This window comes from Lucilia cuprina, chromosome 5, assembly GCF_022045245.1.
Source record: "Lucilia cuprina isolate Lc7/37 chromosome 5, ASM2204524v1, whole genome shotgun sequence".
Taxonomy (NCBI): Eukaryota; Metazoa; Arthropoda; class Insecta; order Diptera; family Calliphoridae; genus Lucilia; species Lucilia cuprina.
Genome location: NC_060953.1, coordinates 58,064,483 through 58,080,241, shown reverse-complemented (window position 1 = coordinate 58,080,241; position 15,759 = coordinate 58,064,483). Strand labels below are relative to the sequence as shown.

The following is a 15,759-nucleotide window of genomic DNA, read 5'->3' as shown; positions in this document are numbered from 1 at the left end:
TCTAGTCTATAGTCTAGTCTATAGTCTAGTCTATAGTCTAGTCTATAGTCTAGTCTAGTCTATAGTCTAGTCTAGTCTATAGTCTAGTCTAGTCTATAGTCTAGTCTAAAGTCTATTCAAGACTTTAAAAAAAACTTACAACTTTAAAAAATTCTTGTCATCCTTGTATTGACTATCAACCCACTAAAGTGTGACAGCAGCTGTCACATTTCGAAACAAATGCTAAATGGCGCGAAAATTATACACTTGACGGTGACGAGCATGAACTTTATACAATGTTAAACGCAGAAAAATAATAAATATTTGCAACTTTTTTGTACTATATACAATTTTACAAATTTGTTGTTGCTTTTGTTGTTACCGCTGCTAATGCTCTTACATTTATTATTGCCGTTGTTGTAGTCTGTAAGCTACAGGAAATAAAATAAGTTTTTTTTGTTTTTTGGTTACAAATACATGTATCTATATTTTTTGTGTGAATAAAAATGAATCTAAAATGTAACAGTGAACATTTGTAGACGCAGTTGTTGTTATTGTTACATTTTTCATTACAACTTAACAAGGCATGAATGTTGCAAGTGTTACATGTAGAGAGCAGCTGTAGCAGCAAGTTGATGGTTCTTTGGTTTGTTGTACTTTTAGTTTTTTAAGCTGCTTTTGTATTGTTGCAATATTCATTCATATGGTTTTTGTTTTGTCTTGTCTACTTCAAGGAGTTGATACAATTTGTTTGTAACACTGTTCTTGTTGGAGTTGTTCTTTTCTTTTTTTTTTTTGCATTGCGTTGTCTCATAATTTGTTAAATTACTTACGAGTTTTTTAAGTTTTATGTTTATTTATTGTATGAGTTTGTGTACTTTGTTAAAATTTTCCCTTCTTGTTGTTATTGCATTTCTTTTGCTGGGCTGTTGTTGTAGTGTACAAGTATTATTCTAATATTGTTAAGTCTTTTACAGATGTTTTTCTCATGTTTCTACCAAAAAGCTTCGTTTTCTTCTTTTTTTCTTTGTCTTTGGTTTGTTTTTCTTCTTCTCTTCCTTCAATCGAGTTAGGAAAGTACAAAAGCTTCGTAAATAGTTTTTGTTTACAATTGTTGTTGTTGCATTTGCCACTTAATTGAATTGTATTAAATGTGTACACTCTGTAACACTTGTGGTCAACTTTGGGTTGTTCGGTTGTTGCCCATTTGAATGTTTTCTCTAAATGTTCTTAATTTGAAATGTACACTCGTACACAAGTACGAAGGTCGAGAGTTAAGTTTGGTTGCGAAAGTCACAACTTCCAAAATTTAGTCCATAGAAAATAGACTAGACTATATTCCAGCCTATAGTTTAGACTCTTGTTGATACTGAATTCCAGACTTTACTCCAGGCTATAGTACATACAATTACCTTGCTTATAATGCGGACTGTTTCTTTTACTACATCCCAGACTATAGTTAAGTCTGTAAAGTCCTTTAGACCAGAACTTATAAACCAATAGCCTATCTATGTTTTGCATTAGTATTTTACCATTTGTATTTATTTCTCTTTGTAACTCAATGTAGATGTTTTGTTAAGTTTTGCTGTTTTTGTGTCTTTTTGTTATTTTGTAAAAAATACATGTTTTAATTTGTAAAACTTTAACTTGACAGTAATTACACTACACGTCATTCAAATAGAGTAATTACTTAAATAAAGACAAAATAGATTAATGAATTTGCTGTTTGCAATGGTGTGATAGTAAATGGTACATGATCCATTTATTTAAATTTTAAATTATTTTAAAAATTTAAAATCAGAATAACAAGGACTTCAGTTTTAAATGCAGGCAACAAATCGAAACATGTGCTTCTGACAGGTCTAAGGCTTACTATATATAAATACTGAGAAATTTTTAAAATGTATATACCAAGACAATTTTAACTTTTTAAAATTAAATAAAAGTTAATTAAATGTCTCACAGTATTCGAGACATTTCGTTGTCTTATTGCAATCTATTGTTTTTTTTGTTTTAATTTTTTTCCAACATCTAATTTTATTTCTTTTTGTCATGTCTTTAAGTTTGTAATAAAACTGATGTTATCCCGACATTCATTTAACATTTAATCTGTGTAATAAAAGTAAATAGTTTTTAATTTAGACTTAGAGTATTCAATTCAAAAAAAAAAAAAAAAGATTTACATTGATTTTATGCAAAATTTGGTTGTACATAATTTGCATTTATATATGTATGTATATTCACTTTAAATGTTAAGACTGGTAGCGTATACGTGTTATTAAAGCTGTACAAAATGTATCTAATAATAATTATAAGCCACGAGAATATATTTCGTATTAATACACGTTAAGGTTACTGGTGTCGTATACGTGCTATTTATAGCTGTATAAAAATATTTATTGGAAAAATATCGAAAAAGCTGTACAATAGATTGGACTGTAAAGTAATCTGGACTAAAGACGAGATAAAAGAATAGACTAGACTATAGAATAGAATATAGAATAGACTATAGAATAGACTATAGAATAGACCATAAACTGGACTATAGATTAGACTAGACTATAGACTAGACTATAGATTAGACTATAGACTAGACTATAGACTAGACTATAGACTAGACTATAGACTAGACTATAGACTAGACTATAGACTAGAATATAGACTAGACTATAGACTAGACTATAGACTAGACTAGACTATAGACTAGACTATAGACTAGACTATAGACTAGACTATAGACTAGAATATAGACTAGACTATAGACTAGACTATAGACTAGAATATAGACTAGACTATAATCCAGTCTAGCCTAGACTATAGACTAGATATAGACTGGAGCTTGAGCTAGACTAAAGACACTAGACTATAGTTGAAACTAAAAGCAAGGCTATAGAAAAGGATAAAGGCTAGACAATTGACTAGACTGTAGAATGGTCTGAGCTATAGTTCATTTTAAAATCTAGACTGTTTTGAGTCTTAATAGTCCTGACTTTAATAATATAAGAATTACCCAGACAAACTGTTGTCCATAATAAGTCATGCCCTTTTTCTAGAAAAAGAGAATAAATATATTTGCTTAATGTCATAATACGTCTTTAAGTTTTTAATTAATTTATTTTTTTGCACATTTAGAATTTTTCCTTTAAATTCAGAACGCACAATATATAATTCTCACACTTCATTAATTTAAATAATTTAAACAAATATCTCTCACCACAATATCCTGTTTATGAACAAAAAAGAATTTCAACATGTTTTCTTTCACACGAAGACTCATGTCCTCATTCTCTAGTACATGCATGTATGGTAGGTTAAAATAAAAAGGATGTAACATGTGGAAGTTTTGCAACTAGTTACGTTTACCCTTACTTAATATGTAAAAAAATTAATATTTTCTTTAAAATATTTACATTTTCTGATTACTATGGGTTAACCTGTAATCTTTTAACCAAACTATCCTTTTTTCTTTCAACCATCGATATTTATGTATAACTTCAGGTCTTTGTTTAACTTGGTTTCACACTGTCATCTCCCACAGACAGACAGAGATTCCCATTCATTCATTTATTTATGTTTATTTTTAAAACCATTGTTCATTGTTACTGCAACTGTGACTGTGTTATGCAGAAACTCACTGTCATCTCTACCAGTCAGTGGAACATTTGAAGCAACTAAGTGTAAAGAAAGAAAAAAATTCTGAAACAAAAGATAAAATGAATTTTACACTACTTCACTGTTTTTTTATTTTTTCAAATACTTCTATAGAAGAAATATAATTGTACTCGTATGTGGTACAAGAGTACAACTGTGACAGTTAAGTGCAACCTTTAAATCTGTGATATACACGAGCAATAAAGAAAATTAATTGAAAAAAGAAGATATTTGTAAGAAATATGAAGTGTATAACAGAATAAAGAAGTAACCTTTAAAGTGAGCACGTTTGGAGAAAAGTTAGAAAATTTAGTTAAATAAAGTTAAAAGACAAAGTTGAGGTTAAATTTATTTAAAAAAAAAGTATTAATTTCTTTCATACTTTCGGAAAATATTTCTTTACAATTTAATTAGGTTCTCCTTAAATTGTTTTATTCAATGTTAGTTTGAATTCATATCTTTTTTTTAATTACATGCTATGATATGAACTCTAATTAACTCAAATTTTGTCATTCATACCTATAGAATTTCAGTTACAAGTTTTTTTGTGTTTTATTTGCATCTCTTAAATGAAAATTAACTTTAGTACATTTTTTTATAAATTCTTTTTTCTTTAATTTCAGGTTGTAATCGTACTTATTATGGTGATATTGGTTTAACTTATTCCTTGGAGTTGCATCGTCCCAAACAGGATCGTCTGCCTTATGTATGTGTTTTAACATTTACCGCCGCGGGAGGCCAACATGGTGATGTTGTACAGGTAAGTTAAAGAAAAATTGTTTATGCATTTTCTTCGAATAAACAATTTTCCATAAATATTCCATAAATTTCCTTTTTACAGAAAATTTTCTTTTTATTAAAAATTTTCCATAAATTTTCTTAAATTAGATAAATATCCATAAATTTTCTTTTTATAGAAAATTTTTCATAAGTTTTTTTCACACAGTTTTTATACCCTTCACCACTTCAGTGGGAGGGTATGAGTTTTAACGTGAGCACCTGCCTTGACGGCCTTATCTCACGGTGGTCTTTTTCATTAACTGTGTAGACTTGAAAACGGTCTACTATTGCCCCTTTGTTCTTCAATGAAGAACTCAGGTGACAATTTTTGTACATTGGCTCTGACCGGTCCACGCACAAGTACTTTGCTGTAGTACTCGAGCTATCTTATCTCTGACCATTGGATGGCCTCTGTTAATTCGGAAACAGCACCTAGAGACATAACCGGTGGACCGAAGTACGATCCATCAATAAGCCGTAGACATTATTCTTACTCACAGGGACACACTGTGGTAATTCTGATATGATAACAGAGTATACTGTGAACATATCTGGACAAGGAAGGAAAATTCAATGGTATCATATGTACCTTTCATCTATCATCATTCAACCCAGCACACATCTCATTCATACGACACATTCATAAGATAAAAACAAGCGACACATTCATTGGTGAGACGGGTGGGGTAAGGCCCGCCGAACCTCACATTTATCCCGTATCATATACAATTAATACCAACTCATTAGCTTAGTCCCACAGTCACTCCTCTGTGGGGTATCGGTTGTTTTCGGCAACAGCACCGAACTTTTGAATACCGCCACTTACTCTCCTCGCGAATTTGGGTTTAAACCACAGCCACTATGTGGATCCCGAAGGAACCTTAACTAACTGGACAGCCTGGACATAGTCCTGCAGGCAACTGGCCATCCGTAGTACCAGATTATGCGGTTCTCTGGTCTGACCTTTGTAATCAATTTTTCAGTCTCTGTCAGACTGGAGATATTGGCCAAGGCGGAGGTCTCGCCTAGGTAACATGCCCCCAGGGGAAGTGGGGAGGGTATATTGGGTTTGTGCTGATGTATGGAACCTTAAAATATACCAATCGGCTCAGAATCATTTTCTGAGTCGATTGAGCCATGTCCGTCCGTCCATGTTAACCTACTACAGGTCGCAATTTTGTAGATAATTCAATGAAATTTGGCACATGATATTCTATTTTCTTCCTTTTTATAGAAAATATACATTTAATTTTCTTTTAATAGAAAATGTTTGTTAATGTTTCCTCTTCCTTTTCATTGTCATCCGACAGAGCGTATACTTACGAAAAATATAATTTGTTAATAAAAATTACTCATACAACACGTTAACCAAAGTTTTTATATTTAAATTCTTTACACAAAAAAAACTCGTTTACAAATTTTTAAATTATTACATTTTTCATACTTCAATATATTTTTACATACAAATCGGTCGATGTGGTCTATGCGATCTTTTACACATGCCAAACAAATTTCAGCAAATTTCATAAAATATTTTCATTTATATATATATTTATTTTATGAAATCATAGTCAAACTTTTATAATAATATTCATAAAAATGTTAAAACATTTTCTCGTAAAATAGCAACAGCATGACCATGCAAATACGTACAAAACCCCCCTTAAACATCCATCAATAAAGAAAATCAGTGTTAAAAGTTCGGGAGAAATAGCACAAAAATTGAAAAAGTTTTGAATAAAAAAATAGCAGAAAGAAAAACATAAAAAAGAGCAAAAATCCTTGCTACTAAATAACGGTAACTAAAAACATACTCTGTTGTCGGTTGGCGGATTTCCTGTCCTCACGTTTCCGGTAACAAAAAGCAAATACTTTTTTTGTTTTTTATTTTACAATTCTTTTTCTCTTCTATTTTACATACAAAGTCAGTTGTCAGTCCTGTTTTTTATGTTAGAACACCCACACATACACGTTACTATGTAAACTAGTTTGTATGTTGAAGTATTATTAACAGGATATTTGCCAGTAAAGCTTAAGCACAACTAAAGCTTGAAAATTTTTATTTGACCATTTGAGATTAAAAACGTAAAAATCACCAAAATTTCAGTTAGTGTTTAGTGTTAGATAAAAAGCTTCATATGTATGTTTATTAACGACCGAGGAAAGGACAAACAGTTTGCCATATCGTCATCAGCACTTTGTCCACAGATTATAATCTTTTTCCATATATATAAAAGAGTTGCGTAACTGACTGACCTAAACGGCTGAACCTAGAAACATGATATTTTGACACTAAATGTATTTTTGGTTATGTAGATCTACTAAGAAGGGATTTTTAGAAATTCAAATTTTTAGGCGGTAAAAACGGCTAAATTTGGTAACCTAATATCTCCTAACCTAAAAGAGATACTACAAATAAGTTACACTTATCGTTAAATAAAAAAATAAGCGGACAGGTGTCTGGTACTTTTTTTGAAATTCGATTAATTTTAGGAGTAAATCGGTAAGAACTGTATTTTTGTACTTTTTTGAACCTTTAACTAGTGAACATAGAAATAAAATTTAGATCACATTCGTACGTTTGTTACTTTGAGGAAATTCGGACGTTTAAGGAGTAAAAATCTTACGTATTTTTGGTACTTTTTTGTAAAACATTGTTTCCTATTTATTGTTATATCTATATACGAATATTTATTAATAGACTCCAACTATAATGTTGCCGGTTTTTGGAATAAACCTATTTTTACATCAGTAGAATTAAAAAAAAAAAGTATCAAAAGTGGCATAGAAATGGAAATTTTTATTTTATTCAATTTTGAACCAATTTTGATTAAATTTTAAAAATTGGTAGATTTACTTACACCAAATGGTGTGTTATTTGGATCTCGGATTCCAAGCCTTACTTATTTACTCTGTGTTCCTCTATATCTTCTATTCCTCTATAGTTTTTTTTTTCAATTTCAAGTGGGCGAGGTGCCACGCCCATATCAGGAAAATATTAAATCCCAATATTTGAAATAATATAAGAGTAAGAGTTCACAAATTTTGTCAGAGCGAATTTAGTGTCCATATAATTATTTATAGCAAAAAGTGGGCGGTTTACCAAAAGGGGGCATGGCACCTCCCATATAAATAAAATACAAAAATTCGAGGGCTTGGATCCCCCATATGAATAAAATAGAAAGATTCGTATATCTGAGAAACTATTAGAGCTAGAATCTTTAAATTTTACTAGAAGAATTTTGACCAGGCATTAGCAAGTATTTATATAAGATTGGAATGTAATGTACTAAATGACTGACCGATAGTTTCCATATTGTTAGTTAGTTAGTTAGTTAGTTAGTTAGTTAGTTAGTTAGTTAGTTAGTTAGTTAGTTAGTTAGTTAGTTAGTTAGTTAGTTAGATAGATAGATAGATAGTTAGTTAGTTAGTTAGTTAGATAATTAGTTAGTTAATTCAACTCCTAAGATATACAATTCGGACTTCATCGGGACTGTTGTGGGAATCTTAGCTGGGAATCGAACTAACAACCTCCGGGCTATTGATTTTGTCATTTCATTTGTAACACATCAAAATATTGATAATACACCCACAGAAGTACATATATCTCGGGTCCTTTTTAAAATGTAAGACGACCGAGCCATGTCTGGCTGTATGTTGAAAACACGGTAGAATCTGAACGGAAAGAACTAGAGATTTGAATATAACAAATATACAAATATTTTTTATAGGTAAGTATTTTTTGTCATTATAAATGGGCAATAATAGCACGCGTTAACGCAAAACCCCATAGAAATGGATCAAATTTTATTTCATCCATCCCCTTATATAAGATCGTCAACTGAAAATGTCTTAAACCCTAATTACTAGATCATAAATGCAAGTACAGCTATAAAATTCGATGCACACCGGGTAATGTTATTTTTCAATAAACTGATAAAAATGTGCTTAAAACCACACAGTTTCATTTTCAGAATAAATGAGTTTTTGTATTGTTATCATTTTTTTTTTTTGCCTTTTTATACTTTTAATCTCTAAAATGTGTGGATTTTATATTATTTTGTATGAATATAAATAGTTTTTGGTTAATTAAATAAGTTAATAACAATTAAGTGGGATTACACTAGAGATAGTAAGCATGTGTGTGTATTATTTAGTTAATAAATTGTTTCAATAACACCAACTGTTTAAAGTGTTTTAAACAAAGTGTTTTGTTATTGATTCAAAAGGGACTGAGATTTTAAGTATATTGGGATTATAAGTAAATAAATAATAGTTATAAATAACTGAGATTAATTTTAGAAAATATTGGCTCAAATAAACTACAACAGCAATAACTTCTATATCCCTATTTCAAACAGAATCATTTGAAGAGAAAAATGTTTTTCAACATTAAATAATATGTAGCAAAATGTTCATTGATAACTTTTTTTAAGTTGAATTTTTGAACAACTAACAAATATGGTTTTTTTTCTCTCTTTATAAGGTGACTTTGGATAGTTTTACTATAGGACGTTTTACCTCTTATACACAAGATGGCTGCCCGGATGGTTATATGCAAATAGCTGAATCAGCCCGTACACCCATTGGCGGCATGTGGTGTGGCACCTCATGGGGACCAGTTTTATTTTATAGTGAATCTCGTTCTTTGATATTTACCATTAAATTAAATAAGTGAGTAAAAAGTTTACTTTTCTGCATTTTTTTTTCTACACTTTTTCCACTTTCGTTGTTTTTATATTAAAAGGTAAACTTTTATCATTTTCATAAACTTGTAGAAAACTATTTTTCCGTTTAGTTTTCTTTTTTTTTTTTTTTTTTGTTTTAGAAGCCAATCTCATTTCATAGTTTCAGTTTTTTTAGTTTTGTTTACAAAAATACTTCTTCTTTTAGCCAACTATTTTTTACACATTTTTCTAAAACTTATTTCTGGTTTTGATTATTTATTTTTTCTATTTATATATTTTTGTTATTACAGATTAGCACGTGATCAAAGCGGTTATAATTTTGATTTTCGTATAAGATATAAAGTTTTATCCCGCGATAGTTCTGTTACACGTTATGGTGGTATTAAAGTTGAAGGTGAGTACAAGAAAAAGGGTTAAATTGGTTTTCCTCTATAATTTATTTTAAAATATAGAAAATACTGGATCAATTTTCTAGATAGATAAACCAGACTATAGACAGGACTTTTAACCAGACTTTAGACCAGAATATGTACCAAACTATAGACTATACTATAGACTACACTATAGACTAGACTATAGACTGGACAATAGACTAGACTATAGACTAGACTATAGACTAGACTATAGACTAGACTATAGACTAGACTATAGAATAGACTATAAACTATAGACTAGACTATAAACTAGACTATAGACTAAACTATAGACTAGACTATAGACTAGACTATAGACTAGACTATAAACTAGACTATAAACTAGACTATAGACTAGACTACAGACTAGACTATATACTGGACTATAGACTAGACTATAGACTAGACTATAGACTAGACTATAGACTAGACTATAGACTAGACTATAGACTAGACTATAGACTAGACTATAGACTAGACTATAGACTAGACTATAGACTAGACTATAGACTAGACTATAGACTAGACTATAGACTAGACTATAGACTAGACTATAGACTAGACTATAGACTAGACTATAGACTAGACTATAGACTAGACTATTGACAAGACTATAGACTAGACTATAGATAAGACTATAGATAAGACTATAGACTAGACTATAGACTAGACTATAGACAAGACTATAGACTAGACTATAGACTAGACTATAAATTTTTGAATTTTGTATTTATTAAAAATTTTAATTAAGTTTTCTTTTTATACAAAATCTTCGATAAATTCTCTTTATATATAGATAAAAGTTTCTCTAAATTTTCTTTTTGTGTTTTTCAAAAAATTTTAGATCTCCAACAGTGGCATAATCGTAGCAGTTTCTTGCATCAAAATGCTGTAGACGATTTCACCAATACCAGCGGTGTACATTCGGATCGTTATGGTCAGGATTTTAGTTTATTTAGTGCTTATGCCAATAATAAAACATTTTTAAATTCTCTCAATAATCAAATGACTAAGGATGAACATAATTACACCGAACCCAAATACTATTTAGGTAAGTAGAAAAAGGAATTCCTTGTAAAATGCTAAGCTTCAGCGCTTATTATCAGGGTCTTATAAAATTCTATTATAAAAAAACTATCAACAAAAAGTTTTAAGACTGTTTACATATGAACCATTTCTTTTTCAACTTTTTGCGAATAAAAAATGTTTTTAAAATTCCTTAAAAAAACAGATAATGCTCTTTCATTCCTCTTAAAAAAGGAAAAATTTCTCAACACTTCCTTAAATTAATTTGGTTTTCAGATCCCACTAAATATGTCTTCCTTTTGTTAACATAAACCTTGTTGTTATAATACAATTTTTTCATTAAACTCATTTAAGGTGATTTAATACCCGGTACCTATTGTTCCCGCATATTTAGTGACTGTGATAAGAAGGCCTGTCGTTTGCAATCACCAAATTATCCTGGTATATATCCAAGAAATTTAACCTGTTACTATGCCGTAAGACAGGTAAGTGTGTTTTTCTAATGTAGTTTACTCTATTTTTTAAGTATTTCTTTTTTCATAAACATAAAAGAAACCTAGAGAGTTGCTTCAGATTGAAGTAAATATTTCTGTGTATGTGTACGTGTGTAAGAAACTGTTAGAAAGAAATTGTATTTCTTTGGAAATCCTTTCACTCTTTTGTTAGTTTTTTAGAAAAAGGACTAAGAAAAAGTGTCGCCACATAATGTAGAGTTTTCATAGTTTGTGTTTTTTTAAAGGATTGTGTATTTATATCTTAAGCAGATACTTGTGTGTTCAGGCTTTAACATAAATTTGTTAAAATTTTTCTTTTCTTTTTCCCTTTTTTATCGCTTCAAAATGAAAACAATCCTCTTAACAAATATTTGTTTCTTCTAACTTTGTTGAGTGGCTTAGTGTTGTGAGGTTAGGTAGTTTTGACTAGAGAAGATATTCGAATCCCTATATATTCGACTATAGTCTAACCTTTATACTAGATTATAATTAAGTCTATAATTGCCAATTAGACTACACAGCAGACCAATTCAACGACTATACTATAGACTATAATATACAGTAGACTATAGACTACACTATAGAATAGACTACAGACTAGAACCTTGCTAGACTATAGACTATACTATAGACTAGACTATAGACTAGACTATAGACTAGACTATAGACTAGACTATAGACTAGACTATAGACTAGACTATAGACTAGACTATAGACTAGACAATAGACTAGACTATAGACTAGACTATAGACTAGACTATAGACTAGACTATTGACTAGACTATAGACTAGACTATTGACTAGACTATAGACTAGACTATTGACTAGACTATAGACTAGACTATAGACTAGACAATAGACTTAAATATAGACTAGACTATACACTAGACTATAATATGGACTAGACTATATACTTGACTATAAACTAGACTATAGATTTGACTGTAGATTAGATTATAGATCGAAATGCTGTCTAAACTACAATCTACACTAAACTATACACTATGTCAATGCTATATGTACTATTCTATACACTATATCAATATAGATTACAAGATAAACTATAGTTCAGAGTGTAAACTAAACTACAACTTAAACTATAAACTTGACTCTAGCGGGAGTTTGACTTTTAAAAACATTTTTTGTAACATTCATAACTTTAACGAGTCAAGGGTTTTTTCTATTTTTAAAATCATAAATGAAATAATCGCATCACTAACACTATTAACATTATTATTGTTCCTGTTGTTTTTGTTGTTGGCACAGATTTAAGTATAAGTGTAGGTTTAAACATAAAAACGTATGCGTGTATGTTTAAGTGTATCAAAGAATGTACTTTTGTGGCATGAACTCGTGCAACCACAACAAAAAGTCCATTTTTAACCTTTTGGGAGTTTTTGAAAAAAAGAAGGAATTGAAAAAAGGAATAGTTTTGCAGGTCAAAAACAAAGTGCAAAACCACATAGAAGAAATATATGAAAACATGGAAAACACACACATATATAGAATAACGAAACTATAAAGCTTCATTAAACCACAAGGGTACATAAAATTTCATTCAGAGTTTTTTTGTTTGTTTTGCACATTTTTGTATTAAAAACAACAACATCATTGGAGTCATACACAATGTAAGTATGAATAGTAGTAGTACATTGTGCAAATACAAACAAATAAACAGGGAAGAAGAATTTTTAAATGTATGTTTCATATTTCCATAGCCAAAGGAACGCAACCTGACTACCAGTCTGCCTGTCTTTTACGGCAGCAGCAAACAAAGTTGGTCTGTCTGTGTAACTATCGTTATGTCGCTCCTGTTTAAGTAGAACTCCTTTGCCTATAACCAGCCTATGTTTAACAAACAAAAACAGTAGTGGAGGAAGAAACCGACTACCAGGGAAAATATTTTTATAAACCACGAACGTAAAAAAAATGTGTTTACAGAAATTTTGCACGGATATTAAATATATTCAGTCAATGTGCAAAAGTGTGTGGCACGTATTGGTGGAATTTTTAACCAGTTGTTATAAAGGAAGACAAAATGTCCCTTTAATGTTTAGCTTTATATCCATATTTTTGGTTAATGTATCTAATCATAATAACTCAAAAAGAAACACATTACCTTATGTATTCTAGGTAATTTAGTGTATAATCAAGTGTCTGTATAGTACCTTAATGTAATAATTTTTAATTTGCTCTGTGACTGTCATTTTAAATTGCAGGGTAAATTTTTAATTTAGTTTGTGTCTCTGTATAACCCTCGTTTGTTTGCCCAAGAAGGGAATGAACCTAAAAGTGACACTAGAGACTTTAAAATAGTTGTTTTATTTTCAATTATTCTCTCCTTTACAAAAATATAAGGTTTCATTACTAATACCCTTTAAATTATCCTGCGTACTTAGAAAAACATCAACACACGTACACCAACTATAAATAGTAATAAGGATAATAGTGGTAAGTGATGAAAGCCTTATAAATAGACTGTTTAGTTATAGTTATTAACAAATTTAAATTTATATTAATTTTAGAAAGACAAACCTTTTGGAGAAAATTACTATAGAAATGTTTATAGGCCTGACTATAGAGTTGTCTATAGTCTTGACTATAGAGTTGTCTATAGTCTTGACTATAGAGCTGTCTATAGTCTTGACTATAGAGCTGTCTATAGTCTTGACTATAGAGCTGTCTATAGTCTTGACTATAGAGCTGTCTATAGTCTTGACTATAGAGCTGTCTATAGTCGTGACTATAGAGCTGTCTATAGTCGTGACTATAGAGCTGTCTATAGTCTTGACTATAGAGCTGTTTATAGTCTTGACTATAGAGCTGTCTATAGTCTTGACTATAGAGCTGTCTATAGTCTTGACTATAGAGCTGTCTATAGTCGTGACTATAGAGCTGTCTATAGTCTTGACTATAGAGCTGTTTATAGTCTTTACTATAGAGCTGTCTATAGTCTTGACTATGGAGCAGTCTGTAGTCTAGTTTATAGTGTAGTCTTTAGTCTAGTATATAGTGTAGTCTTTAGTCTAGTCTATAGTTTAGTCTATAGTCTAGTCTAAAGTTTTATCTGTAGTCTTGACTATAGAGCTGTCAATAGTCTTTACTGTAGAGCTGTCTATAGTCTAGATTATAGACTGGCCTGTACAATAGGCCGGTCATTAGACTAGATTACAGAGTGGGATATGGTTCAGACTCTATTCAGCTCTACAGTCAAGATTTTAGTCTGGTTAAAATCTTGACTGTAGAGCTGAATAGAGTCTGAACTATATCCCACTCTGTAATCTAGTCTAATGACCGGCCTACAGAGATGGGAATTGTTCAGTCTTAAGTCTTGACTGTATCTCTAACTATGAAATTTTCTTTAGAACTTGAGTCTAAAACAGTCTGAACTGATTCTGAGTTAGACACAATTTTTTTAGACAAATTCTAACTAATAAAACAGCCTTAAATAATTTTTAATGAAATTAAAATTTGTATACATTTTTTTCAACTTTCTTTTAAAAAAAACTTCAGGGTCTTTATTAATGTAAACACCTTAAAGTAGAGTATCTTAAAACAAAACAGACATTAAACTTGCAACACAAATCTATTGTGTTAAAAAAAGAAAACAAAAACTTAATGAAGAACAAAAAACCTTAAAAGAAATGATGCCAAGTTTTTCTTTTCATCAACGATTTGAGTAACATAATTAAAATTAGCGTCAATAGCAAAATATTTTCTTATCAAAAGAAAATTACACAAAAACAGAAACTGAAATGGAGAACAAGAAAACAAAAGATCCACCAAGTTGTAGAAGAAAAAAATTAAAAAAAAACGAAACGAAAATAAGCGGAATGAGAAAGTACAAGAAAAAGATACTTAAGAAGTGTTTTTCACTTCTGAGAGCTTCTTTTCTTTAGCAATATTTTTTCTATTCTTCCTTTTTAGCAGTTTTCAACTTGCAACAAACTAAAATTTACCTTCATGATATTGGGGAAAAAACAAAAATAAATGAACGAAATGTTTTTTTTTTTTTTTTTTGCTAAGGAATGCCTTTAAGAAAGAGAACAAACTACAATTTACAACGATTTTGTAAAAAAATTGTTAAAAAAAACAAGGACATTGAAATGAAAAACATCTTTGGAAAACAAAAAAAACGTAATAAACTTTCTTTAGAAATAAATAAAAAGAATTTAAAGATGTTGTCATTGTTGTTGCTGCTGCAACTACTGCTACTAATACTTTTGTGGTTTTTTAGCTAAAAAAAAAGAAACGAACTGCTCTGTGTCTTTTATATAAAAGAAAGAAAATTAAAAAAGAATTATGGCCAAAAGGCTATGAAAATAAATAATCACCTTTTTTATTTGGTTTGTTGGTACTTCGTTGTGTTTCTGTGTTAAAGAGAGGGGAAAACTGGCATTTATGTAAAAATATTTATAAAATAACGGCAAAAGAATACAACAAGAATACAATACCAAATCGAGCAAACAAATAATAATAAAAAACGTAACTTTATTTTACAAATGCGGTTCGACACTAAAGCTTTTGAATTTTCAAACATTTAAATACGTTTACGAAGAAGAAGTTGCAGAAGCGATGGACGATAAGCTGTTGAAGTAAAAAATACTGTTTGTATCCTTCTCCTATCTATCTATCTATCTATCTATCTATCTATCTATCTATCTATCTATCTATCTATCTATCTATCTATCTATCTATCTATCTATCTATCTATCTATCTATCTACCT

At 30.0% G+C, this 15,759-nt stretch overlaps 1 protein-coding gene across 2 annotated transcripts in view; it reads left to right on the top strand.

The window, feature by feature from the left end:
- The window catches only part of LOC111683168, a 114,925-nt gene that overhangs the window by 67,151 nt on the left and 32,015 nt on the right, over nt 1–15,759 (top strand). For both annotated transcript variants that reach the window (XM_046951669.1, XM_046951668.1), the window contains exons 3-7: nt 4,254–4,390; nt 8,897–9,084; nt 9,389–9,492; nt 10,356–10,562; nt 10,892–11,022. In XM_046951669.1, the coding sequence (XP_046807625.1) occupies nt 4,254–4,390; nt 8,897–9,084; nt 9,389–9,492; nt 10,356–10,562; nt 10,892–11,022 (767 nt within the window). The remainder of the gene's footprint in view (nt 1–4,253; nt 4,391–8,896; nt 9,085–9,388; nt 9,493–10,355; nt 10,563–10,891; nt 11,023–15,759) is intronic.